Consider the following 26,808-nt stretch of genomic DNA (forward strand, 5'->3'; position numbering starts at 1 on the left):
CAGAGTTGTAAAGTACTTGCCAAAATCTCCTGACCAACAACTGGAATTCAGGTCTTCCACACAGTTGCATCATTTTTAGTTAAATCATGATGTCTCTCCTTCCATGTCTCATTCATTGAATGAACATTTATCATATGCCAGGGAGTCTGCATGGTGCTTGGGATTCAGAAATGAAAGGCTAGACCCTTTTCAATGTCTGGTAGTGGGAGGGAGATGGAGGGAATTGACAGTCACGGGACTCTGAAATGGATTCTGTGATATAAGTATGTATAAGGGAATACTTGATTTAGAGTTGAGAGGGAGAGTCAGGGAGGGTTTTCCTGGAGAATATTAGGAGTAGGAACGGCCAAGAAAGTACAGAAGGACTATAGGAACAATCTATATAAAGGAACATCTATGAGCACCTGGCATATTTGAGAATTTGCAAATAGGTCAGCATTGTTGTTGGCATATCATAAGAAATGAAGCTGGGGGGAGAGATGATGAAGAGATCCTTATGGCTTTCTAAAGAGTTTAGATTTTACTTTTTAGGAACTGGGAAACCCCTGAAAGGGCTTTTTATTTAATTGAGTAGTGCATGCTCTTGATAATCACAGAAAAGTGAAAAGTAAGGGTTACTTGACTGCTTATTCCTACTCACCAATAATAACTACCAGTAAAGTTCCTTGTAAACTGTTTCAACATTTTTATATTCCTACACAGCCATCTATGAATGTGTACATGTGTATCTTTAAAACAACACATACACAGCTGATATGAAAGTAAATATATTTTCTACTTGCTCTTTCTCACGTATTTCTTGAATATTTTTCCATATCAGTACACGCAAATCTATGATATTCTTTAATAGCTTCATAACATTCCTTGTGTAGTTGTATCCTGATTTTTGATGCAGTCCTCTACTGAAGAGCAGCTAGATATTTTCTAGACTGTTATTTCTATAGACAGTGTTTCAATGAACATTCTTATGCTTATATCTTTGTATACTCTTGCAGTTATATCTGTAGGTTAAATTTTTAGTAATTATGAAACATGTGCATTTTAGATTTTGATAACTATTATCAAATTTCCCTCTAAAAGGATAATTTCAGTAATGCATACATGCTAGCAGTGTATGCAGTCTTAAGTTTTCCCTGAGTTTTCTGGTGGGCTTCCTAGCAGGTAATTATTGAGGACCTTCTGTGTGCCAAAGACAATGGTGGGTACTAGAGAAAGTGTTCAAGGCCGAAGTGGTCTCTGCCCTCATGCAGCCCAGAGTTTGAACCATAGGAAGCCTGCAGGTGTTTTGTTTGGTCTGTACACTTTCATTACTGTTTGACAACTAATGTCAAACAGTAATGAAAATTAAAAGTAAATTAATTTTCAGTTTTTAAATATTGAGAGATTTTGAAAAATTGGAAAATTTGGTATAACTAGGCAAGCTGGATTCTCTTGTATTAGTTTGCTGGAGTTTAGTAGCCACTGCCTTTTTCAGATGGTGCATTGGACTTTCTAGGAGCACGGTCGATTCCATTTCTTATGGTCTCATTTCTTGACCTCTTAACATTTCTTGCCAGAGCCTTGTAAAAGCATTTGAGTGATCGTTAGATGTTCAAATTTAAAATACCTAAAACTGAACTCTGATCTTACCCCTAAAACCAGTTCTACTCAGTCTTCATCTCTCTCCTTGCTGCTTAGGCCAGAACTGTGGTATCATCCTTCACTTGCCTATTTACCTCACAGTATGTCAGAAAATTCTATTGGATGTACTTCAAAATATATCTTAAGTCAGACCACTTATCCCTTCCACCTCAACCTCTCTGGCCCATGCCACCATCATCTCTTGCCTGGATTTTAGTAGTAATCGTTTAAATGGTCTCACTGCTTCCACCTTTGCCCTTCTACCGACTCCCCACGTAACAGCCAGATGATCCTTTTAAAATGAAAGAACCTATTACTCGTATGCTCAGAATCTATAGTAGCTCCTCATTTAACTCAGAATAAAAGATAAAGTTTATAAGAAGTTACCTAACTTACAAGGTATACCTTGTACATGCCAAGTACACCTTTATATAAGGACTTTGTCTTGGTTTCTCCATTTATATGAGATGTTCTTCCCAGATAACTGCATGGGTAGGCTCCTTAATTCTTTGCTGGAAGGTTACCTTTTTGGTGAAGTCTGCACTAGCTTTCCTGTTTAAATTTGCAAGTTCTCTTCCCTTGTCAATCTTCCACTGACCCATGTGCCCTATTCCTGTTCCTTTTTTCCCTAAGTATTCTTACCTCTCATTTGCTTATTTTTTAATCATCTGTTATTTTTTCCCCATTAGAGTGTAAGCTATGCAAGGGAGAAATTCTGGCCTTTTATTTACTAATAATGTCCCAGATGTAAGGAGTAGTGCATAGAATATAGTTGTTCCTTAATAAATATTTGTTGAACAAATGAATGCATTTTGAATTTGCAGGCTCCGCTGTGCAGTTTGTTTTTCTTACTGTTTTATTAGGTAATAATAATAGGAAATACATGTATAGTGCTTATATGCAAAGACCTATTTTAAACCCTTTATTCTGAATCCCCTGAATCCTTCTACCCTGAGGTAGAAACTATTATTATCTACTTATTAAAGACAGGTAAACATAGACATTGAGAGGCTAAATAATTTGTCCAAAGTCAGAGCTTAGTAAAGGAAGAACCAGGATTCAGATTTTTTAGCCAGTCTTGAACCTGAGTCTGTACCTTATAACACCATGCTGTCCTTTTTATTTTAAGGAAATTAGCTCTTTATGATGTATTGCAGATCATTTTTCTGTGTAATTTTTTTGACTTAGTTTTTATGGATTTTTTTTTGCCTTGTAAAGTATTTTTATGTAGTAAAAAAATCTATTAATGTATTTTTTGAGGGATTTGTTTCAGACAGGATCTTGTCCTGTTGCCCAGGCCAGAGTGCAGTGGTTTGCAATCACGGCTCACTGCAGCCTCAAACTCCCAGGTACCTTTGAAGCTTTTAAACTTATTTTTTAGAAGGATCTCCCTAATTTTAACATTAATAATTTAGTCATTTTCTTCTTTGTTTTTGATTTGAAATAGAAGTTTAAATTAAGCAGATGTATATTTTATATCACCTTGACAGCATTATGGAGATTTTGTTTGAGGGCAACAAAATTAAAAGTTGGAACAATATTTAGGAACCTAGCACTAATTTAAGTAAGAAATAATTGTCTGAGAGCAGGCTGTAGGGATGGATGGGAATAGACTGATTTCAAGAAATATTTAGGGCTGGGTGCAGTGGCTCACACCTATAACGCCAGCACTTTGGGAGGCCTAGGTGGGTGGATTGCTTGAGCTCAGGAGTTTGAGACCAGCCTAGGCAACGTAGTGAAACCCAGTCTCTACACACACACAAAATAAATACAAAAATTAGCCGGGCATGGTGGTGTGTGCCTGTAGTCCCAGCTACTTGGGGGACTGAGGTGGGAGAGTCACCTGAGACCAGGGGGCCAACGCTGCAGGAGCCACCTTCACACCACTGCACTCTAGCCTGGGTGATAAAGTGAGACTGTCTCAAAAAATGAAATAAATAAATATTTGATAAAATCTTCCAGTCTTAGTGACTGATGAGCTGTGCATCAAAAGACTCTGGGATAACACCCAGATTTCTGGTTGTGAGAGTTTAGAAGAGAGGGATAACACCCAGATTTCTGGTTGTGAGAGTTTAGAAGAGAGGAAATATGTTTATTGGGGTGCCATTTATTGGTTGAATGTATGAATCATTGAAATGAGGTAAAACAGGAAGGAACAGGTTTGGAAGATAAAATGATACTCAGTTTTTCATATGTTGAATTTGAGATGCCTCATGGATATCTCGTTTTCAACACTTAAGTTCATTGGGCAATTTGATAAATGAGAGTCTTAGCTTAGAAAAGAAAATTGGGCTTAGAGATACTAGGTTTAGGGAAATACTAAACTCTGTGAGTGCATGAGCTACTTTTTTGCCTTGTTTTTTTTTTCCAGGATTATTACATTGGATATAATATAAAAATAGCTTGGGAACAGCTTTAAAGACTGTAAAAAGACTGTATGTTTGTGGTATGTATGATAGGGTGTTTTTGTAGCTATTTTCATTATCACTCAGAAAAGAGTATTAGTGTCTCTACAGGGGAGTCTGTCACGAAGGTGGGAGTAGAAAGGATGTCACCAAGGATCACTACTCTAGAGCAAAAATTCAGATATTTTAAAACTAGGAAGGACTTAGAGGCTACCTAATTTAGCAGTGACAATTTATAATTTCTGAATATTCCATTTGCATAAAAGCCAACTTGGGGGGCTTCCTGTTCTTTAGAAGACTCTCAGGTAAAGTTGCGACAGAAGATATGCCAAAATTATTTTCTTAGAAGAAAGGTATATTTGTGATTAAGCAGACCTGGGTTTGAATTCTGTCTATGCCACTTTCTGGCTCTGTGATCTTTTAACACAGGGTAACAAGGGGATCTTTTAACAAGGGGTAGTATGATTTTTCTCTCTCTCTCTAAGCCTCAGTTTCTTCCACTGCTTAAATGGAAATGGTAATTTTCTTTTAGCAAGGATGATAAATAGCTTCCACTAGCTTAGAGATTAGAGATAATGAGTGGAAGTGTCCCAACATTTCTAATAGACCTATTAAGTAAATAGAACCTCTTATGATCAATATTTTTTCAGCCTGTTTTTATCTTGTATCACAGCTTTATTTTGAAGCCAGTTACTCTAAAGAGAAGTTGAACAACTGTATTCTAAGCTATAGTTATTTGCAGATGTTTAATGATTTGAAGGGATCCAATGTATGCATAAAAATTGGCATTTGTGAATATTTGTATTGTCTAAGCCAAAAAACGACTCCTAGAGGATTTATTTTTACACAAATTAACTTATTTGTTATTCATAAAAACTCTGTGAGATAGGCATTATCTGCATATTGCAGATAAGGAAATTGAGGTATAGAGGTGCTAAGTAACTTATACAAAATTATATAGCTAGTAAGTGAAAAGAAAGTATTTGAATCCAGACAGTCTGGCTCCAGAGCCTCTGCTATACCAAGTACTACTGAGGATAACTGCAGTGACAGTTTCACTTACCTTAGAGCAGTGATTCTTTGTTGACATCTTTTCCATCTCCACCCTCATGACAGAATTCACAGTAAAGATGCTGGTACTCCTCCCTAGGTATGTATCTGCCATATCACATGTACCCCTCAACCTTTGAGAAAATGAAAGATGTTTCTGAAAAAAACAAATGATGCCTGTGTCAGCAGTGTGGGTTCACAAAAAATTAAGAAGCACTGCTTTCTAGTATTTATCAGAACTAACCTTTATTTGATTCTTATGGAAATTCAACAAGCTTCTTACATACTTAGTTTCCATAAATTTTAGCCGCAGCTATGTGGTAACTTGTATTGATACTCCATTTTCAAATGAAGAGACTAAGATTTAAAGAAATTGAATAAATTGCCCAAGGTTGTACAACTCAGAAGTCTGAAATGAAAGTGCTGTAACTCAAAATTTCATACTTTAAAAACGTTATGCTATGATGACTTGGTTTCTATTTATAATATGGAAGGTTCTATTGAAAGCCAAAATAGCTTTCTCTGTGTACTCTCCATTCTGTGAATTTTAATGTTTGCATTTATTCATGTTAACACTAAATGAGAGAGATATAAAATTAACCAAGAGACAGAATAAATCAAAGCATTATTTTTTTAGGGGAAAAACCTGAAGTATATGCTAATTAAGTTCATTTTAAAAAATTAAAATACATTTTTATATATGTGGTCAACATAGATCTCAGCTCTTCTACCCTAGCTCCTGCTCATCTATTGACATAACGTTAAGTTGCTGCCAATAGGAATTCACAGTAGCTCCTGTTTTTGCTCAGATGATAAGTGGTTGTGCTCTGTTCTCTCTGGTAACAACTTCTAGTAGATAGGAACAGGGGTTGGTTTGATGCTCTGTTTACTTATTCCAGCCATCTATTCAATTTTTGGTAACTGGTGAAGCTCTTGAAGATTACTGACAATGAGCAGTTTAGCTTTAGGCTGTGTGTATCTGACAAGTGTAAGCCACAGAAAAATCCAGTTGGCCTATATGATAAAATGATTTAAACTTTGGGCTATGTAGATTGGCAGGTATATTCATTGATGGCTTACATTTTGTTGTTATTCTGTTTGCTTTCCTTTTTCTTCTCTTTCACTTAATTTTGTTTTTCCATTCTTTGTTGCTTTCTCTTTTTCATTGTTTGCGTCCCTTTCTTACAACTTAGGCCTTCTAAAGGTACTGCATAATTGGTCAGTGACATCCAAAGAAGTTTCTAAGTTCCCACTGTAGGGAAGAGCTTTGGGGCAGAACCTCAGAGGACAGTGAAGGCTAATCAAACATGCCAGCCACAACTGTCTTTGTTTCTCTGCAACCCAAAGAAATGCCTTATAGATTCTTGGTATTCTGTTGTAAACTTAACCAGCGTTATTAAACTTTATTTTAGGAACTGCAACCATGAATGAAGAAAATATAGATGGAACAAATGGATGCAGTAAAGTTCGAACTGGTACTCAGAATGAAGCAGCATTACTTGCTTTGATGGAAAAGACTGGTTACAACATGGTTCAGGAAAATGGACAAAGGAAATTTGGTGGTCCTCCTCCAGGTGTGCATTTGTTTACAATTTTAAATTTAATTTTTAAATTTAATCTTTTAAATTTAATTTTTAAATTTAATCTTTTAAATTTAGGTTTTAAATTTAATCTTTTAAATTTAGGTTTTAAATTTAATCTTTTAAATTTAGGTTTTAAATTTAATCTTTTAAATTTAGGTTTTAAATTTAATCTTTTAAATTTAGGTTTTAAATTTAATCTTTTAAATTTAATCTTTAACCCGTCAGGTAGATTAGACGTGTATCCCCACAAGTATTCCAAACAATAGCTCTCTCCTTATAACTGCTTTAAGACTTTTTTTTTTTTTTTTTTTTTTTTTTTTTTTACTGTTGAGGAGAGTTAGATTACAAATGTTATTCATGTCTTACCATTACATTTTTTCAGCCCTGCTCTTCATCTAAGAAGCAGTTGAGAAAGAAGCTGGGCTAGGTTGAGAAAGAAGTCAGGATTAGGAAAGTAGGGAAAAGGGTGCTACTCTAGGTGTTAAAGAGGAGATCATTGGGGGAGGAATTTGAAACAGCAGTGAGTAGGTGAGTGGTGTTTAAACTAGAAAACCAAGTGGAAACAGGTAAATAGAATGTTCGACTTTTCTACCAATAGCCAGTACAATTCCTTTGCTCGAAACCCTTCAGTTTATCACACTTAAAATAAAAATCTGGCTTCTGGTTACCTCAGTGGCTACAGCACTTACCACTTCCTTTCTCAAGTACATGTTAGCTGTACAGGCTTCCGTAATCTGTGTTGCTCTGATATAAAAGCACTTGCTTTTTCTTCTTTCCGAATGCCCTTTTCCCAGGTAATCTTCATGGCCCACTCTCTCATTCTATTCAGGTCTCTGCTTAAATCTCATGTACCCAGAGATTTGCCTGACCACTCCCTTGATTTTCTTTGTAGCACTTATCACTCACTTGTTATCTCCCTTCTCTATTGAATATTAGCTTCATAAGGGAAGGGGCTTTATTTTGTCCACTATTGTATCACCAGTACCTAGAATTGTGAGTGGTGCATAGCACAGCAAATTTGTTGAATGAATATATGATTGAGTAATGAGTACAAATATCCGATTAGAATTTATGTGTCTATTCATTTTGTCTTTCAGGTTGGGAAGGTCCACCTCCACCTAGAGGCTGTGAAGTTTTTGTAGGAAAAATACCTCGTGATATGTATGAAGATGAGTTAGTTCCTGTATTTGAAAGAGCTGGGAAGATATATGAATTTCGACTTATGATGGAATTTAGTGGTGAAAATCGAGGTTATGCTTTTGTGATGTACACTACAAAAGAAGAAGCCCAATTAGCCATCAGAATTCTTAATAATTATGAAATTCGACCAGGGAAGTTTATTGGTGTGTGTGTAAGCTTAGATAATTGTAGATTATTTATTGGAGCTATTCCCAAGGAAAAGAAGAAAGAAGAAATTTTAGATGAAATGAAGAAAGTTACAGAAGGAGTTGTAGATGTCATTGTTTATCCAAGTGCAACTGATAAGACCAAAAATCGTGGTTTTGCATTTGTGGAATATGAATCTCACAGAGCTGCTGCTATGGCAAGGAGGAAACTAATTCCAGGTAAACTGATTCTTTTAAAGGTTGTTTTTCAATATTAACATTATTACAAATATGGAGAAATGATAGTACATCAGGGATCAATATTATCAAAATACATAATGCCACTTAAAGAGGAGTAAAGAATTGTTTGAGTAATGAAGTAAAATAAATCACATGATTCTAAAAGACAAGAAATTGTTCCAGTAAAATGAGTCCTATTTATGGTATTTTTACTGGATGTATACACTTTGAGCTGTTAATTGTTGTTTAATAAAAATCCAAAGGGTTAATTCTTCTGATAAAGATCTTATCAATTAATTCTTGTGATAAAAATCTATCTTTGAAGTGTATTTGTTCTATTGACTCTTAAATTACATAGTAAGTTTTAGTTGTTCAGTAACAATTTTTGTGTGAATAGGAAACAAATGCTTAACCAAATTTATTGATTTGTAGTTGAGTTTCTGCTTCTCTGGGGAAACAGTTTTACTGAACATCTTTAACTTTTATTCTTTATTTTAATTCTCTTCAAATTAATTTTTTTTTTTACAGGAACATTCCAACTATGGGGCCACACCATTCAGGTAGATTGGGCTGACCCAGAGAAAGAGGTGGATGAGGAAACCATGCAGAGAGTTAAAGTTCTTTATGTAAGAAATTTAATGATCTCAACTACAGAGGAAACAATTAAAGCAGAATTCAATAAATTTAAGCTTGGTGCAGTTGAACGGGTAAAGAAACTTAGAGATTATGCTTTTGTTCACTTTTTCAACCGAGAAGATGCAGTGGCTGCCATGTCTGTTATGAATGGAAAATGCATTGATGGAGCAAGTATTGAGGTAACACTAGCTAAACCAGTAAATAAAGAAAACACTTGGAGACAGCATCTTAACGGTCAGATTAGTCCAAATTCTGAAAATCTGATTGTGTTTGCTAACAAAGAAGAGAGCCACCCAAAAACTCTAGGCAAGCTGCCAACTCTTCCTGCTCGTCTCAATGGTCAGCATAGTCCAAGTCCACCTGAAGTTGAAAGATGCACTTACCCTTTTTATCCTGGAACAAAGCTTACTCCAATTAGTATGTATTCTTTAAAATCCAATCATTTTAATTCTGCAGTAATGCATTTGGATTATTACTGCAACAAAAATAATTGGGCACCACCAGAATATTATTTATATTCAACAACAAGTCAAGATGGGAAAGTACTCTTGGTATATAAGATAGTTATTCCTGCTATTGCAAATGGATCCCAGAGTTACTTCATGCCAGACAAACTCTGTACTACGTTAGAAGATGCAAAGGAACTGGCAGCCCAGTTTACGTTACTTCATTTGGGTAAGTTTAAAAATACTTTAAACAATGTATAATATGAAATTAGGAAATACTGTAGATTATTTTTAAATTCATTTATTTTGAACTCTTAACATTAGTGGTAAGTATGTAACATAAATTTTATCTCAATTTCAAAGTCATGATAACTTTTTTGAAACTTGTGCCCTGTAAAATCTTCCTACATTTAGCTTTTCTTTTTTTTTTTTTTGAGAGATGGAGTCTCACTGTGTCGCCTAGGCTCGTGTGCAGTGGCACGATCTTGGCTCACTGCAACCTCTGCCTCCTAGGTTCAAGCGATTCTCCTGCCTCAGCCTCCCACGTAGCTGGGACTACAGGTGCGTGCCACCACGCCCGGCTAATTTTTTGGCTAATTTTTTGTATTTTTAGTAGAGATGGGGTTTCACTGTGTTAGCCAGGATGGTCTCGATCTCCTGACCTCGTGATCTGCCCGCCTCGGCCTCCCAAAGTGCTGGGATTACAGGTGTGAGCCACTGCACCCAGCCTACATTTAGCTTTTTAAGCATTACTTAACCTGCAGGAAAATTTGGTTTTGACTTACTATAGTGTTCATAACCCTGTTTTATTTATTTATTGTTTTTTTAATGACTAATTCTCATTAGTCATTAAATTTTTTTTTATAAAACAAAATATTTTTTTGTATAAGTTACAGGATATGTTAATTAAACCAATTTATAATAGAGTGTCCCTGCATCTTTGGTGAAGTCTACATAATGATCTTTTTAAGCGGCAGGGGTAGGGAGTTAGTAAAATCAGTGGGATTTCAGATGGGCAGATGGGTCGTGTGTAGGCACAGCTTTATGCTCACCAATCTGGAAATTTGTCATTATCACTCATGAAAGACAAAAAGCATCATGAAGAGATGTTTGTGACCATTCTCTTTTTTAATTTCATGTTTTTCAAAAAGTAAATTTTCTTTAAAACGTTTGAAGGATAATTATGAAAGGCTTTGCAAAAGCATAGAAAGATATGCTCACTAAATATTTGACTTTGTGAAGGAAGAGACATAATATCACTATGGTGTTTTCCTACTTTTTACTGTTAGGTTAGCCTCCCCCACCTTCATCCCCCGAAACCTGTTTATTTTTTAATGCGGCTATAGATTTTAGTTGATGATTACTTTGTGTCCCAAATAATATTTATTGGAAGAGTAGTGGTTTCCTGAGAATCAAATAAAAGAGAAAGATCTTTTGAGGGTTATCATTGTTTCTAGATTATAATTGTGAAACTCTTCACTGAAAATTATTTTTTATATGGTTGCAGAACCATAGTACAGAAGCTTACATGTATTTAAAATTCATATTCTCAAGTTTAAGAGAAAATAGTCAAGAAAAACATTCTCAAAAGGGAGAATAATTTTTATATATTGTTTAGGCTTCCTTACGTACCATTGCCACTGCCATAGTATTATGAATTTTTTTTTTTTTTTTTTTTTGAGACGGAGTCTCGCTTTGTCACCCAGGCCTGAGTACAATAGCATGATCTCGGCTCACTGCAACCTCTGTCTCCTGGATTCAAGCAATTCTCCTGCCTCAGCCTCCTGAGTAGCTGGGATTACAGGCGCCCACCACCACGCCCAGCTAAGTTTTGTATTTTTAGTAGAGACAGGGTTTCACCATGTTGGCCAGGCTGGTCTCGAACTCCTGATCTCAGGCGACCCGCCCTCCTTGGCTTCACAAAGTATATTACAAATATTTTTAAGAGATTCTGATAAGGAGAGATCAACAAAACTTGTGGGACTAAAGGTAGGGTTCCGCTTGAAGACACGTTTAAGCAGTGTCCTCAATTATTAGTTTGGAGATATTTGGGGATTTAGCATCACTGAAGCTAATAAATTCTTAGTTCTTATTTCTATTGATGCACACAATAGAAGCCTTCAATTTTACTTTTAATAAAGACCGTCTAAGTTAAAGATAAAATTGTTAGATAGATAGCAAATAATTCAAATTAAGTTTCTTAGAGAAAAATGGGTCAAAACATTATTTTGGAGTGGGACGTAATTAGTTGCTAAGCAAGTTTCTCCCAAGGATACTTGTGTCTGATCTACCATGCTAATACTGAAAGATTTTTAAAATTTCTATCCCCCGTCATTCCCTTACACATAAACTTCTAAAATTCTTACAACATAGCCATGTTAGTTTAATTTATGGCAAAATTGTATGTAGACATTGTTTGCCCATTTCATAAAGAAGATTCAGATTCTATATGGAAGCAGAGCTTATAACTCCCTTATTACCATAGTTAACTAGATAACATAGTTAAACAAACATATAGTTCCCTAAGAAAACACCTAATCAGGTACAATATTTTCAACTTAATTATGGTTAATTAGTGATCAAGGTAACGTCAATAAATGAAATCCTTAGTGGGCACATGCAGATTGCTTTAGTCATCTATTCCAGATTTTATCAACCTTGTATCAATGCTGATTTTAATAAAAAGTTGAACAATTTGTATTTTATGTATTTCCTCAATCTGTATTCAGTCTCAGAACAGTTAATATAATGTAAGCAAAATTCACATATAAACAAAAAGATTAAACAAAACCCTAGGTCCTGTTTTGGTGGAGTACACAAAGCCTGAGGTCTTGTCTATGGACAGTAATACAGAAATCCTTATGGTGCTTGACTACCTATGTAAGTGAAGATTGTTGAGTTTGAGGCAGGAAAATATATTTAGGCAACTGAGAAGGTGAAAGAGAATTCAGGGAAGCAGAAGAGCCAGAGATCAGGGGTCTAGGAAACTTTGATCAGAAAACAAATGTCAGCCCTTCAGAGGTCATTAAAGTAGGGCCAGGAGCTGTAGACAGCAAGGAGGTTCCATGTTGCCCCATGGCAGGTTAAGAGTAGATTTGAGTGTTGCTATAGCAGTGTTCTGGATCACTTTTTCCCTTCTGTTAATTTTGGAGCCTCTGGGTTTTAAACAGTTGATGCCTTTCTAGTTATACCTTCTTTTGGTTAAAGGTAATAGGGTTTCATCGAATAGCTCAGAGTTGAGATCAATTGGTGGTAGTGGTGTGTTCTTGACATCCTAGTAAATACTTATGTAGTCCAAGAATTGAATTGTTTTGAAGTCTTGAGAGGTTGTTATTAGTTCCTAGAGTTTCTCAAACGAAGTTCCTTACCTATTAAGTCATCCTTTGGCTCTATTAAAGAATTTGAGAAGTCAAATTTTCTAGAGAATCCATTTAACTACTGTTTTTAAGATATTTTCTTTGGGGATAGTAATTTTTTTAAAGAATTTGCCTCAGTATCCTTATTTTAACCCTTTCAGTTCGATGCTATTTTGGGAATTACTGTCCAATCTTAACCTTGATGATCTTTTACTATTATATGTGATATAAACAGTCATTTTTTAAATTAATATTTCAGATCTCTTTAAGAGTGTACTTTTAATATCCACACGTTTTTGGTGCTACCACTTCTATTTCCCAAGTTTGAAAAATAAAAGAAAAAAAATTAGGCTTTATTTGCTTAAATGGCCATCATTGCTGTTATGAAAAAAAAATGTATGTCTTTTCAGGGATACATGAGTACTAGAAGTCATGGAGTTTACTTCTGGTGAGCATTTAGTGATCTTGCTAGCATCTCAAAAGTTCTTGGTTTACAGGTCCTTAAAATCAATTTTTAAAATATTTAGGTGCTTTTTTTGGTTCTATCTAAAGCAAGCTCTATTTTAAGCACAATACTGTTAATAAAAGAAAAGCTGGAAGTTGGGGTTAATGCCAAAATAGAATCTTCCTTATCCTTTTCACTTACTTCAAAATTAGAGACTATCTTCATCTTCATAATGGCAAGAAATGACCTCTCATCTCACTGGAAACTCATTACCTAACCAGCAGGATAAGAAATTATGGGCTGGGAGCGGTGGCTCACGCCTGTAATCCCAGCACTTTGGGAGGCCAAGGCGGGAGGATCACGAGGTCAGGAGATCGAGACCATCCTGGCGAACACGGTGAAACCCCATCTCTACTAAAAATACAAAAAAATTAGCCGGGCGTGGTGGCAGGCGCCTGTAGTCCCAGCTACTCTGGAGGCTGAGGCAGGAGAATGGCTTGAACCCGGGGGACAGAGCTTGCAGTGAGCCGACATCACGCCACTGCACTCCAGCCTGGGCAACAGAGCGAGACCACGTCTCAAAAAAAAATAATAAAAGGAAATTATGTATTTACTGGGTTATTTTTAGGGATCTGTAATCTGTAGATTAGTCAGTGAGTTTAATGGGTAGAATCCTGATATAGTTTGGACATTTGTCCCTGCCAAATCTCATGTTGAAATGTAATCCCCAGTGTTGGAGGTGGGGTCTGGTGGGAGGTGATTGGATCATGGCGGTGGATTTCTCATGAATGGTTTAGCACCATTCTCTTGGTGCTGTCTTCGCAATGGTGAATGATTCCTCACCACATCTGGTTGTTTAAAAGTGTGTAGCACCTTCTTGCTTTCTCTCTGTTGCTCCTGCTCTTGCCATGGGATGTGCCTGCCTCTGCTTCGCCCTCAGCCATGAGTAAAAGTTCCCTGAGGCCTTCCCAGTAGCCTAGCAGATTCTGGCACCATGCTTGTAAAGCTTACAGAACTGTGAGCCAATTAAACCTCTTTTCTTTATAAATTACCCAGTCTCAGGTATTCCTTTATAGCAGTGCCAGAATGATCTAAACCAAATATAGACTGGAGGGTTAGGATAGATAGGTTCTATATTAAATATTTGCTATATGGAGATATCTTGGGTCATTCAGTATCACTTATTTTTAAATAAGTCTTTTCTGTCTTCACAGTCTCGTTATCTGTTTAGTAATAAAGCACACTATCAAGGCGAATAGTACTGCTCTTTCTAAAAGTCAACTCTGTTTTGAATCTGGGTCTTTCAGTATTGCCACTGCTTTTCTTTGGAGGATTCTTTGCATTGTAGAAGTGGAATAAACAAAATCAAGGAGATCAAGGAACGTCCTGGAGAGTTAGAGTTTTGAAGAAGAAAGTCCTGGAGAATACTTAGTGGGAAGAGGAAGGTAGTCTTATCTGTATTGATAATTCACCTTGTTATATAATTTATTAGCAAATAATTTTAAGCAGGGCATCTCTTCTATGTTTGTGTAATACTGATACAAGTGGTATTTTTTTCTTACTTGTATGGCTGTTGGAAACTTTTTAAAACAGGGATGAAGAACCTGTCACAAACCAACTTGTGCCACTGATATAATTTCATCAGATTTGTGTACTGTTGTTCTGGCCAAAAATGATTAAGGTTTTTGTTTTTGTTTTTTTGAAGCAGGTCTTTTTTGAAAGCCTCTTACATGCTAAGTGTGTTTTCCTAAGCATTCTGGAGCTAAAGATAAATAAAACATTGTTTTTTTGTTTAACGAGTCACAGTCTAGTGATGAAGGCAGATTACACAAATTCTTTGCATAGGTTATTCTGGGCGTAGAAGAGGAAAAAGGTATGCCTCCCTGACCTCAGTTGTAAACCCTTTGCAGAGTTTGTGGTCAGAGAGGGGCACAACGTGAGCAAACTCCTCTTAGAAAAATAGCATAGTGGTGGTTTAATGGCAAGTAGTTCTGTATATTGTTTGCTTTCATGATTTCAATGAGATCTAGGAAGAATTAAAGGAGTTGAAAAGATGTAAATATTAGTTAATTAAAATTTCATTAGCCCTGTTTCTTAAAACTTTGCATTTTTTTTAGTGCATCTATGTTGGATATATCTGCTTTACCTCTGAGCAAATTTTTTTTTTCCTAGATGAATCCATCTTGATTTGCATGGACCATTTTTTGTGTGAATATTCATTCTTACAGTATCTTTTGTGCTTACTTATTTCAATATTCATTTTGTAATGGACTTGTATATTGCTTCTTATATTTGACTTTGAAATGGCATACATCAGTAGAATCTTGCATTTTTTTCTAGTAATTGAATAGTATTTAGTATATATATATTCTAAGCATGATAGTTGCTGTTAGCTTATCCTTTTATTCAAATGAAGCTTCTATTTCTGTTATCACTTGTAAATTTGTTGAAAGTTACACTTTTGTGAAACTATACTATTGTGAGAAGTTTTAATCTGAAAAACATTTGGTGCTTTTTTTCTTATGAGCTATTATTATTTCCAGATTGATGGGCAGAAATGCAAAACTACAAAATAATTTCAGATAAAAATATTCCAAACCATTGCTTTGAAAGAAAGAGAAACTTTCTCCAGGTTTTTTTAATTTAAGAAATAATTATAGGAGGCACTTAAGCCAAACATGAAATAATGATTCTATGATATTATAATGGAGTTATAAATTATAAATAGAAGAAAAATAATACTTTTCAGACTATTTTTTTCCAGTTTTAACTACAGCTCTAACTTTGATGATATTATTCAAACTGATATTTTAAAGAACAAAGGTAATTTGCAAAATTTATTTTAAAATTCACCTACTTAAATGAGAAATAGGCATCAGGATTGACATTTTACACATTTGTTTTCATATGACCAAGTGGTGACCAAAATTCCATTAACTCAACTATGTGTCTTTGACCCTCTGAGAGGGCTTAGTCATGAAAATGTATTTGTATTACTCTTGAAATTTACTTTTTTTTTCTGAAAGACCATTTCAATGAACATCTAGCAATACTTATAATTCTTATCTTACTAACACTTGTATTATTGCACCATATATATTATGGAGTTAGTACAGTGAGAGAAGCAGCTTAATAGAATCATTACTAGAATAATAGTATAAGAATTGAGAATCCTTTCTCAGCCATCGACAAACTGTGTAACCTTAGAATGGCAAATGAATTGTTTAGTCATTGGACTTCAATGTCCTCAGATCTAAAATATCAGGATTTTATTTAGTAAGTTTTAAGGAATCTTTTTTCTAAAAAGATTATGGTTTCATTTAAAATATGGTCAAAATCCTATGTAGAACCAAAAATAATACTTTTAAATATTTTATGTCTGCAGAGATACATGTTTGAGTACAAATAGTTTAAAACCAAGAGCTGCTTTTGCAAGAAATAATCCATCAGTTTAATATCCCTTCCTTTACAGAATTCAAAGCTTATGCCCCCCTACTTCACAGCAGAACAGCTGGACAAAAAGAAAAAAATGAAAGATTTAGTCAGTCAACTGTTTTATTTGCATGATGACAAGTAATTGTTTTTCAGTTATTTTCTTCTCTGAATCTGCTAATCAATTACTATAGCCAAAACCAAGGTTTTTATAAAACAAGTCAACTACTTAAAAGTTTGGAAACTAAGTTTTCTTTTTGTAACAAAGGATCTAGGAAAATAATGATGTGTATCAAAACATGCCATGTGGGGAGTATCTGTCCCATAGGTTTATTAACTGGTGAAAGTGATCCTTATTATTTCATTTACTTCATAAATCTATCTGATCATGCTTGATTCTTTACCCTATAACTTCTTAATGTCTTTGGTTAATACAGTCCTAAAATACTCCTTCTAATAAACTAGTTTTAATAGCAGCTACTGCTGTATTAATCTAATGTCTAATCTTATTTAATTCATATTTTAAAAAATGGTTTTAAAAATTTCCGTTTGTATCAGATGCCATTAGAAATTGTGTGTATATGTTCCATTCTTAAATGTTAGTAGCAGTTCATAATTTTGCCACATGATGTCCCTAAATACATATTTTTAATGTAGCTTTAAAAGGAAATTTAATGTTACATTGATTTTTAGCTCCTCTTTGTCTTACCGTTTCTTTTTTTTTTTTTTAGAATCAGAAAAATCTCTGTGAAATGCTCTACTTAGCCTTCTTCAGCCTGTCATGCCCTTATCTCTGCTTCCTGTTTAATATTTAGTAGACAATAATTTTTTATGGTATAGCAGTGTAATTAAGTGAATGGACTCATGAATAAGGAGACAGAAGATGTAGATTGATGGTTTTACTATGACGAATTTATTTTGTGCTTTTAACTACTTTAAAATTCAGTGTTTCTTCCAGGTCTTTTAGGTAAAATCAAACATAGTATCTGCCCTTACTAGTTAATATCTGATATATCATCAGTCCCAGAGCATTTCATCCTCTTTCCAAGACCTGGTAGTACATTATCTCCAAGAATGTTTCACTTTCCTGTGACGCTTCAAAATAGAAAGACAATAATTAAAAACCTTAGTATCCCCAAATAGTTAGAAACTTTAAATCACCAGAATGTGAATAACTCCATGGATTTTCATGCTACTTAAAGTGATGGTATTTGGTCAGAGATGTATTAATGACATGCGGGTCCTTATTTGTCTCATATATAGCAAGTAACATTTGAGCTATAAGAATGGCCTGCATATGAAATTTTATGTACATAATAGTTCATATTTTAAGAAAATAATTTGGGTAACTAAATAAATTTAGTTTGCCTATACATTGCTTTGATTCAGTAAATATAATCTTTATACTACACTAATAGTATTATCAGCTCTACTATAATTCTGTTTATAACTTTGGATTAAAAAGTATATAGGAGTACAATCATCAGAAAACATCAGCCTCTTACAGTTGTATTGCCTGATAATTTGGTTTGTGTACTTTGTGACTATTCTTGTGTGTTTAAACAGTATACCTTGATTTCTGTACACAAATTCAAGGGATTGGCACTTATTTAAATAAAAATGTAAACCATGACTTAAAACTCCAGCTTCTTTTTATAGAGTAGATAAATCTTTGCTGACTTATGCTTTACTTTTTCTTTTGTGCAGTTTGATTGTACTTCCATTATGTGGTCTAAGGATGTTTTTATTAGAGTTACTTTTTTTCTTTGTACTTTTCTTTAATCCTGTTTTGTATGTGGATTTTTGTAAGACTGAAGCCCATTTACTTAATTTTTTTCTTGTTAACTTTGTTTCAGCAATACATAGTTCCAGTCTACTTGTTTACTGGCCAGATTATGGGGTAAATGAATATTCACAAAATTTGCAGCATATGTGCCATATATGTGGATGGCTTTTTTTTCCTGCTGCCGCCCAGTTAATTTTTGGTCCAAGGGTGACCAAATCTGTAGTTACGAATTTATGGAAGTATTGGATAATTTGGGGCACAGAATTGATAAGGTTCCAGGTGAGCCATTATCAATATTTGGAAAACAGGTTAAGATTGTATTCTGCACTATAAATAATTCAAGCAGTGAAATGCTTGTTAATTTAAAGGCATTTCACCTGTCTACATGTGTATACATGTGTTTCGTTGAGAGAATAAGAATCCCTTAAGGGATTCCTTGGTGTGAACTTAGGTGTGTATATCAAGTATAGAAATAGTGATTATACCAGAACATTGAAAGATTATTTCTTTTCATTAAAAATTAAAGGGAAGAAATACTAAGCAAAAATATGATTGCTTTCACTGTGAAGGCACTCACTTAGTTTCAGAGAGGGATTTACAAATGAGACAGTAATGATTTTCTCTTTATTTCTTAATATTTTCCCTATTTTACTTAGTAGATAGACTTAAGATTTTTAAGTTATTGTATTGAAATACATATATGTATGTGTGACTCTTCTATTTCTCACTAATATACTAGTATTCTAAAACTCACTTTTACTGATTTTTTTAAATCTTTACATTTTATTTTCTTATTTATGTATTTTTTTATTGAGATTTATGCTTCAAGCAGGGTGTTGCTACATTAGCTAATGTGGCTTGGGAGAAGGATGGACAGGGTTTTCATCAATCCTCTGAGGCCTTGGAAAGCAGCTTGATGATGTCAGATGCTCTCATTTGAATTGATATATTGGTGAATTATTTCATTGCCTTTAGATTTAATCAGAATTTTTCAGTAATGATTCTTAATTTTAGTTTTTTTATTCTGAAATTACTTACAATGAGTTTTCTATGACAAAAACTTCTATAATCAACTCCCAAATATTTAGCTAGGAGGCATGAATAAATGGAAAGGAAATAATCTGAATATAGTTAGCTTATTTAATTGTTTATCCTAGAATGCTCTTTAAATATATAGTATATTGATTCTAGAAATTTACACAAATTCTATACAAAACCTAGCTTGGGAAAAGTTGGAAAGATGTTCAATTTCTCCTCCACTCAATTTCTTATCCTGCAGATATGACATTATTTCATACTGATGCAGTGCACTTACCTAAGTATTACATTAGTCTGCCCTCTGTCTTGTCTTCATCATTTTTACTGGTAGGGGTAGGTTATTCACTTTCATTCCTGCCTTATTCCACAAAAGATTTTAGGTGGCTCCTTAAAAATATGTAAAATACAAAAGGATTCAGATTTTAAATTGAAGAAACTGAGACAATTGGAAATTAGGAAAATAAAGCCAAGTGAAACCAAACAATAGGTTGTTTAGGGATAGATGATTATGAGTTAAAACCATAAAAATGCCAGGGAATTACTAGTATTTAAAAGTTACTAGTTGGAGGGAGAAATTGTAAAGAATTCAAAGGGACTTCTGAGGTATTGGTAATTTCCTATTGCTAAACCTGGGTGGTGAGTACATGTTTTCATTTTTTTAATTATGTAAGGCATACACATCTATATTGTATATATTTCTCTGTTTGTATATTTCATTATTAAATTGGGAAAAAATGAAAGCCAGCCAAGGGTGAGAACTTGTGTTATTTTGTCAAAATTGGAATAAGAGTCTTTCTACTCTAGAGATTCTGTAATATAACTCAAGGTAAAATAAGAAAGTTACATAGTATCAAGACTAAATAATTTTATTCTACTCAGACTATATTTGGAATGTTTTGGTTGCTTATGGGCACCACAATTTAATTCAACCTTGACAACTAGGGTGAGCTTGGAAACTCCATAATATGTAATAGGACAGTGAACAACTGAAATATTTGGAGCTGTTTAGTGTGTAAATACTAATACTCACAGAGGAAATGTGATTGCAGTTTTCAAATGTTTGAAGTGCTTGCACATGGAAAAGAGACTTTAGTCTTTATCTTTGGAGCTCTAGGGAGTGGAATTAAGTCTAAAAGAGAAAAGTTTTAAGGAGGTAGATTATGGCTTAATATAAGTCAGAACTATCTAAGCGTTTTGGCTGCTAAAAATTCTGTATTCCTCTCAGTACAAAACAACAAACAAAAATAATTTTTTTAACATTTATTTTAAACCCATGAAATATATGGGGGGAAGGAAAGAGTCTTTACTAGACTATTGTAACTCAGAATTATGTTCCCTAATACCACTTGGAATATAATGGCCTTGCCATTTTCAAGCCCTCTGAGAAATTTACTTTTTGCAAACTGATTAAGGAAGTTTCATTTGGGAATTTTTATTCTCATAAGAATATCCCTTTTGTTTATTATTCATTCCTTTAGGCTTCTGTTCTCATGTTTAGTTTATTAACTGGCAGATGGCAGACTGTTAAATCTTGTTAAAATGTGTTCCTTCAACAAATACTTACCTAAGGCTGTTTTGTGTAAAGTTATGAGGATCACTGTAGTGAATTAGACACAGTTGCTGCTTTCATAGACCTTACATTCTGTTGAGACCAATATTCAGTTAGGGTTCTGATAAATGCTCTGAAGTAGTACGGGGTGTTATGAGAACATACAATTGGATGACCTGACCTAAACTGGTATTGGGGTCAGGAAATGGTACATTGCACTTTAGAAAGAATTTCAGGAAAAGGAAATTAAGTACTATGGCATAGCATACAGGCAACATAGGAAAAAAGAGTATGGCATTTGGAGCCAGATTTCCTGGGTTCACGTTCTAGCTTCATTACTTAGTTGGAAAAGTTACTTAACTTCTCTGTCCTTCAGTTTCATCATTTGTAAAACAGGAATGATGGTAACAGTATTTATCTCATAGGGTAATTACATATATTAAATCAGTTAAAATTGTAAAGGGCCCAGAACATTCCCTTTTATATATATTAAGTACCATGTAAATAGTGAAGAATAATTATTCAGAAAGAAAATCCAAGATACAAGTTTCCAATCATATGTAATATAAATATTAGAAATAATAATAGTTGGCCAGGTGCAGTGGCTCATGCTTGTAATCCCAGAACTTTGGGAGGCCGAGGCGGGCGGATCACGAGGTCAGGAGATCGAGACCACGGTGAAACCCCGTCTCTACTAAAAATACAAAAAATCAGCCGGGCGTGGTGGCGGGCACCTGTACTCCCAGCTACTCAGAGAGGCTGAGGCAGGAGAATGGCGTGAACCTTGGAGGCGGAGCTTGCAGCGAGCCAAGATCGCGCCGCTGCGCTCCAGCTTGGGTGAGAGAGCGAGACTTCGTCTCAAAAAAAAAGAAAAATAGTAATAATAATAGTTAAGATTCTTTGAACACTATGTGTTCGATTTTGTGCTAAATGCCTTTACATGATGTATTAGTCTCACAGTTCTTTGTGGTAGATAGGGGTGTGTGTGTGTGTGTGTGTGTGTGTGTGTGTGTGTGTCAGTTTCTCTGTGTCACCCAGGCTGGAGTGCAGTGGTGCGATCTTGGTTCATTGCAACCTCTGCCTCCTGGGTTCAAGCGATTCTCCTGCCTCAGCCTCTCAAGTAGCTGGGATTACAGGTACGTACCACGATGCCTGGCTGATTTTCATATTTTTAGTAGAGACGGGGTTTCCCTGTGTTGGCCAGGCTGGTCACAAATTCCTGACCTCAAGTGATCTGCCTGTCTCAGCCTCCCAAAGTGCTAGGATTACAGGTGTGAGCGAACACGCCTGGCCTGTGGTAGATAGGATTTTAATGTTGACACTTCTTTACTTTTTTTTTTTTTCTTAACAAACAGGCTTCAGTATGTTAAATAATTTGCCCAAGATCCTAGTTAGCATAAGAGGCTGTGCTCTTAACTGCTATCCTTTTAAATTCACATGATTCCAATGAAAAACTGGTTTTTGTCTAATATTAAACATTTGGTAACAGACAGTGGACTTGTGAAATATTATTGGCAAATTATGTTTCTGTAAGTTAAAATACAATGAGATGGGCTTTTGGTCCTGCCTTACCTTTTTTCCAGAGACTATTTTGGCTTTAGGAAACCTACAGGCCCATGTATGAGACCCCACTCCATTGTAATGTTGACCTGAGACATCTGGTTGAATTCTGAGTTATTCCGAGTTAGAAAAATCCTGTAAACATATCTTGTTCACAAGGTAGCTTCATGATTTTTTTAATTTACCATAGGATCAGCATTACCAGCCAATGAATGGCATGTGTCAAGGTGGCAGATGATGTATGTCTTTCCCCCATCCAGATTCTAGACAGAACATCAAACAGGCAAAGTTTGTTTATATCTATTTCCTGGTCCCCTGTTACTTGGTACTCATTTTACTCTGATTATATTCAAAACATCCCAGTACATAGTTTAGCCATATAATTTATCAGTCCAAATAGGTTTATGCTTTTTCATTGTTACTTCCTTAGGAACCTATCATGGCTTGCTATTGTAGTATAATCAAATACTCTGAACTCCACATTCTCCTGTTCAGAATGCTCTACTGTTTGGCCCCACTTAACCTAACCATAGCCATACATTTCCTGCTGTGATCATCTGAATTTGCCATGCTCATTGGTAGGTCTAGGCCCTTCCTATTGCTGTGCACTGTGCTTAGAATATTCTGCTTATCATATACTTTTATATTAAGCTTTTATTGGACATAGTAACCCAAAATGACTTTTTCTTTATGATATTACTCAATAATTTTTGTATTTTTTATTTACTCAGAATTTTTCATCCATCAGTGTATATAAAGCCAGTGGACTTTGTACATGTATGATTTGTTGTTATTCCCTGCATTATATGGGTGAGTACTGTCTCCTTTAGTACTCAGCATACTCAGCATATGGTGCTTTCCAAATAATTTAAAGTTAAAAGATAAAGATTCCAAGGAAAGATTCATTTTGGCTGTGCTTTGAGCAGAAAGAAGAAAGGATTGGGAAAGAAATATATGAGATAGGAAGTTGACAGGTATGAACACAGGCATGGTTAAATTATGAATGGTGGTTAATGGGCTGAAATATCTGTATATATGTCACCAAGTAAAAATTATCAGTATATAATTTTTAACATGCTCATGTTGGAGGTTTCAAAATAGTAGAAACCCTTGAAATATAGACAGGGGCATATGGATGATTTTATATTGGATATGTGTATATTTTATATATATGTTATGTATATGTATATAAATTTGTATAGTGGAATAGTAGATTAAGGTTGTAATTGTTATTTTTAAACCCTCTGAGAAAACCGTTGTGTTTATATCAACCAAATATAGTATAGAATATAATGATTTATGTTATGTGCAATTTTTAAATCTTTTAAAATTCATTATATAATCCACAGTTATATCTAGCGTAATCTATAACGTTTGATCAAGGCTTCACAAATAGGAAATGTCAGTCGCTTATTGTATGTTACTTCTAATCTTAGTTTATTACTAGCATTATACTTTTATATTCTTCTACACAGGTTTAGACTGAGAAGATGGTGGCGTTCCTTTCAGTTTAGTTTCCTAAAGATAGGAAAAAAGCTTGAAAATTCGGGGTGCTAATATAGCAGGCTTATTTGGAATACACCGGAATCCTATGCACTCAGTTATTTTCTGTCTTCAAAAGAAGAAACAGTATAACATATCTGAGAGTCTGAAAATAATTTTTATTTTTCATATCATTTACTTTAAAATTTATATGGAATTTTCTCTCAAACTAAAGACCAGTAAAGGCTTCTTCAAAGATACAGAATATGCTTTTGTAATTAGTTTTCAGTGACTTTTTAAACCTCATCACATCTTTGTAGAACAAATCATCTATCTACAATGTGAATGTTTTCTTGAAAACAATGAAAGTTAGGAGCCTACTTAGATTTTTACTTACTTTTCCTTTATTTTGGCCCTTATTCCTACATAACTTCTAGAAAACTAAATATAAAACATTTAATGATTCCCATTTTACAGAGAGGTTGTAAAGATCCTGACTCTGGTGTCTGAAGTTTAATTTATCCTATTCTTATTCTCCGCTTTTTGACATGCCTTTTCTTTCCCCTAGTCTCTTTCTTATTGTCTTGCCTACTAAATAATCACTTTTGAAATAATTTCTCAGAATGTATTCATTAACAGTTGTCGCTTTTAAAAAGGAATGACACAAATAAGATGGTAAATTAAATTGGGTGAAAGTACCAGTAAGTAGCAACCTTGCATTTGACACGAAATTGAGACTCTGCTGATAGTTTTTGCTTTTGTTATGAGAATTATCACCATCTCTTCTGTATGCTGACAGAAATTTAATTCCTATACATTGGTAATTTAAATCCCAGCATTTTTCCTGTTAAATTTGATTTAATTCAAACCAAAGATTAACAAAGCTAATTCTAAAACTCTAGGTGGTAGATAGTGAAGGCATTATGAAGAAAAGAATTGTTCTGTATTTAATAATATTTCTATGTAGCATCTGTACTGAAAATCATTATAGTTTTAAAATTAGTCTGAATCACATATGCTCTATTTTGGTAGTAACTATAAAGTGATTTTATATTTTATCGTAATTATACATTATCAACTTCTCCTTTACATATATCACTGGCAGGTTTTTATCCCCTCCCCCCCCTCTTTTTTTTAAACTCCTTAAGCTATAACATTACATGCAAACAAACAGAAAAGTGCACAAATAATGAGTGTAAATTCAGTAAATTACCATGAGGGACTATGTCTGTATAACTCACCACTGAGGTAAAGACATAAAATATCAACACTCCAAAAGACTCTTTTGTATTTTCTCCAGACATTACTTTCCTTCGTGCTCAAAGGAGGCCACTCCTCTGACTTATTCTATGTATTTTTGACACTTATATACCATTTTATATCATCTTGTCTGGCTTCTTTTTACATTATGTTTGTGGATTGATTCATACTGTTTCAGGTAGCAGTACTGTTCATATGCTCTCATTGATACCTGTATTTCATTGGAATGTTATATATAACTTGCTGTCTTTGTTGATGAAAATATAAAGAACTATCAATTTGGGGCTGTTTGAATAATGACACTCTAAAGATTCTTGAATATAGTGTTTTTGGTGCTCATTTGCACACATTCCTGTTGAATATATAGGAGTGAAAGTGGTGGGTCATGTTTTTTAAACTGTAGTAAATAGGGCCAAATAGTTTTCCAAAGTAAGTGTACTGATTTACACTTTGCTAGCAGTAAATGGGAGTTCCAGTTGTTTCACATTCTTGCCAACACTTAGGTATCAGTCTTTTACATTTTGGATATTCTGATTAATGTATATTTCTTATTGAGATTGTAATTTTTATATGATGATAACTTACGATATTGATCATCTTAGGAGGATTATAGGGCATTACACTATTGTATTGGTGAAGTATCTTTCTTGTTCAAGTCTTGCTCCTTCATTTTATTGGTTTGTCTGTGTTTTTTATTAATATACAAGTCCTTTATTGAATATATTTTTGAAATATCTTGTTCCACTCTATGACTTACCTGTTTATTCAGGTATGTTTTGAAACATAGAAGTTCCTAATTTTCAGTTGATCAATCTTACTAGTGTCATTTGCATCCTGCTTAGAAAATCTTTACTCACCACAGGGTCATAAAATATTTTCTGTATTATCTTTTAGAAACTTCCTATCATCAAAATTTAGTGACAATGCGAAGTATCAGAGTCCCCCCCCCGTATGAATATTCACTTAACCAACACCATTTTTTGAAGACTTGCCATTTTCCCATGACTCTGCAGTGCCACCTTAATGTAAATCAAGTATGTGTATATACACTGCCTTCTAATACACACATACATATATGACTTATTCTGGATATTAACATTCTATTCCATTGATCTGTTTGTTTTTGCACCAATACCATATTGTCTTAATTCTGTAACTTTATATTTTGTAAATAATATTTTCTCACTTATTTTTCCTTCTTCACAATTATCTTGACTTTTCTCAGCCCTCAAGTTTCCATATGAATTTTAGAATCAGCTTGCAACTTTATACCCAAAACCAAAATCCTAATGGGATTTTGATTGGAATGGAATTGAATCTGTAGATCAATTTGAGAACAATAACATTTTTATAGTATTGGGTCTTCTGATCCATGAACAAGATACCTCTCTTCATTTACCTAGTAGTTTACCGCTTAAATATCTTCTACATCTTTCTCCAGACTTATACCTAGTGTTTTTCATAATGTTATCATAAAAAATAACTTAATTTCAGTTTCCAATTGTTCCTGCTTTATGTGAAAACTATTTTTTAATATATTCGATAAAACTACTTGTGTCAAATAATTCGACTCTTCAGTAATTTTTCTGCATACA

General features: G+C 34.3%; 1 protein-coding gene across 3 annotated transcripts in view; it reads left to right on the plus strand.

Annotated features, from left to right (window-relative positions):
* RBM46 (RNA binding motif protein 46) overlaps nt 1-26,808 on the plus strand; it is a 51,770-nt gene that overhangs the window by 11,407 nt on the left and 13,555 nt on the right. For all 3 annotated transcript variants that reach the window (XM_012508012.2, XM_003257867.3, XM_003257868.1), the window contains exons 2-4: nt 6,488-6,649; nt 7,756-8,223; nt 8,752-9,534. In XM_012508012.2, coding sequence (XP_012363466.1) covers nt 6,499-6,649; nt 7,756-8,223; nt 8,752-9,534 — 1,402 coding nt within the window. In that variant the 5' untranslated portion in view covers nt 6,488-6,498. The remainder of the gene's footprint in view (nt 1-6,487; nt 6,650-7,755; nt 8,224-8,751; nt 9,535-26,808) is intronic.

The sequence above is a fragment of the Nomascus leucogenys genome, chromosome 7b (assembly GCF_006542625.1).
Source record: "Nomascus leucogenys isolate Asia chromosome 7b, Asia_NLE_v1, whole genome shotgun sequence".
Classification (NCBI taxonomy): domain Eukaryota; kingdom Metazoa; phylum Chordata; class Mammalia; order Primates; family Hylobatidae; genus Nomascus; species Nomascus leucogenys.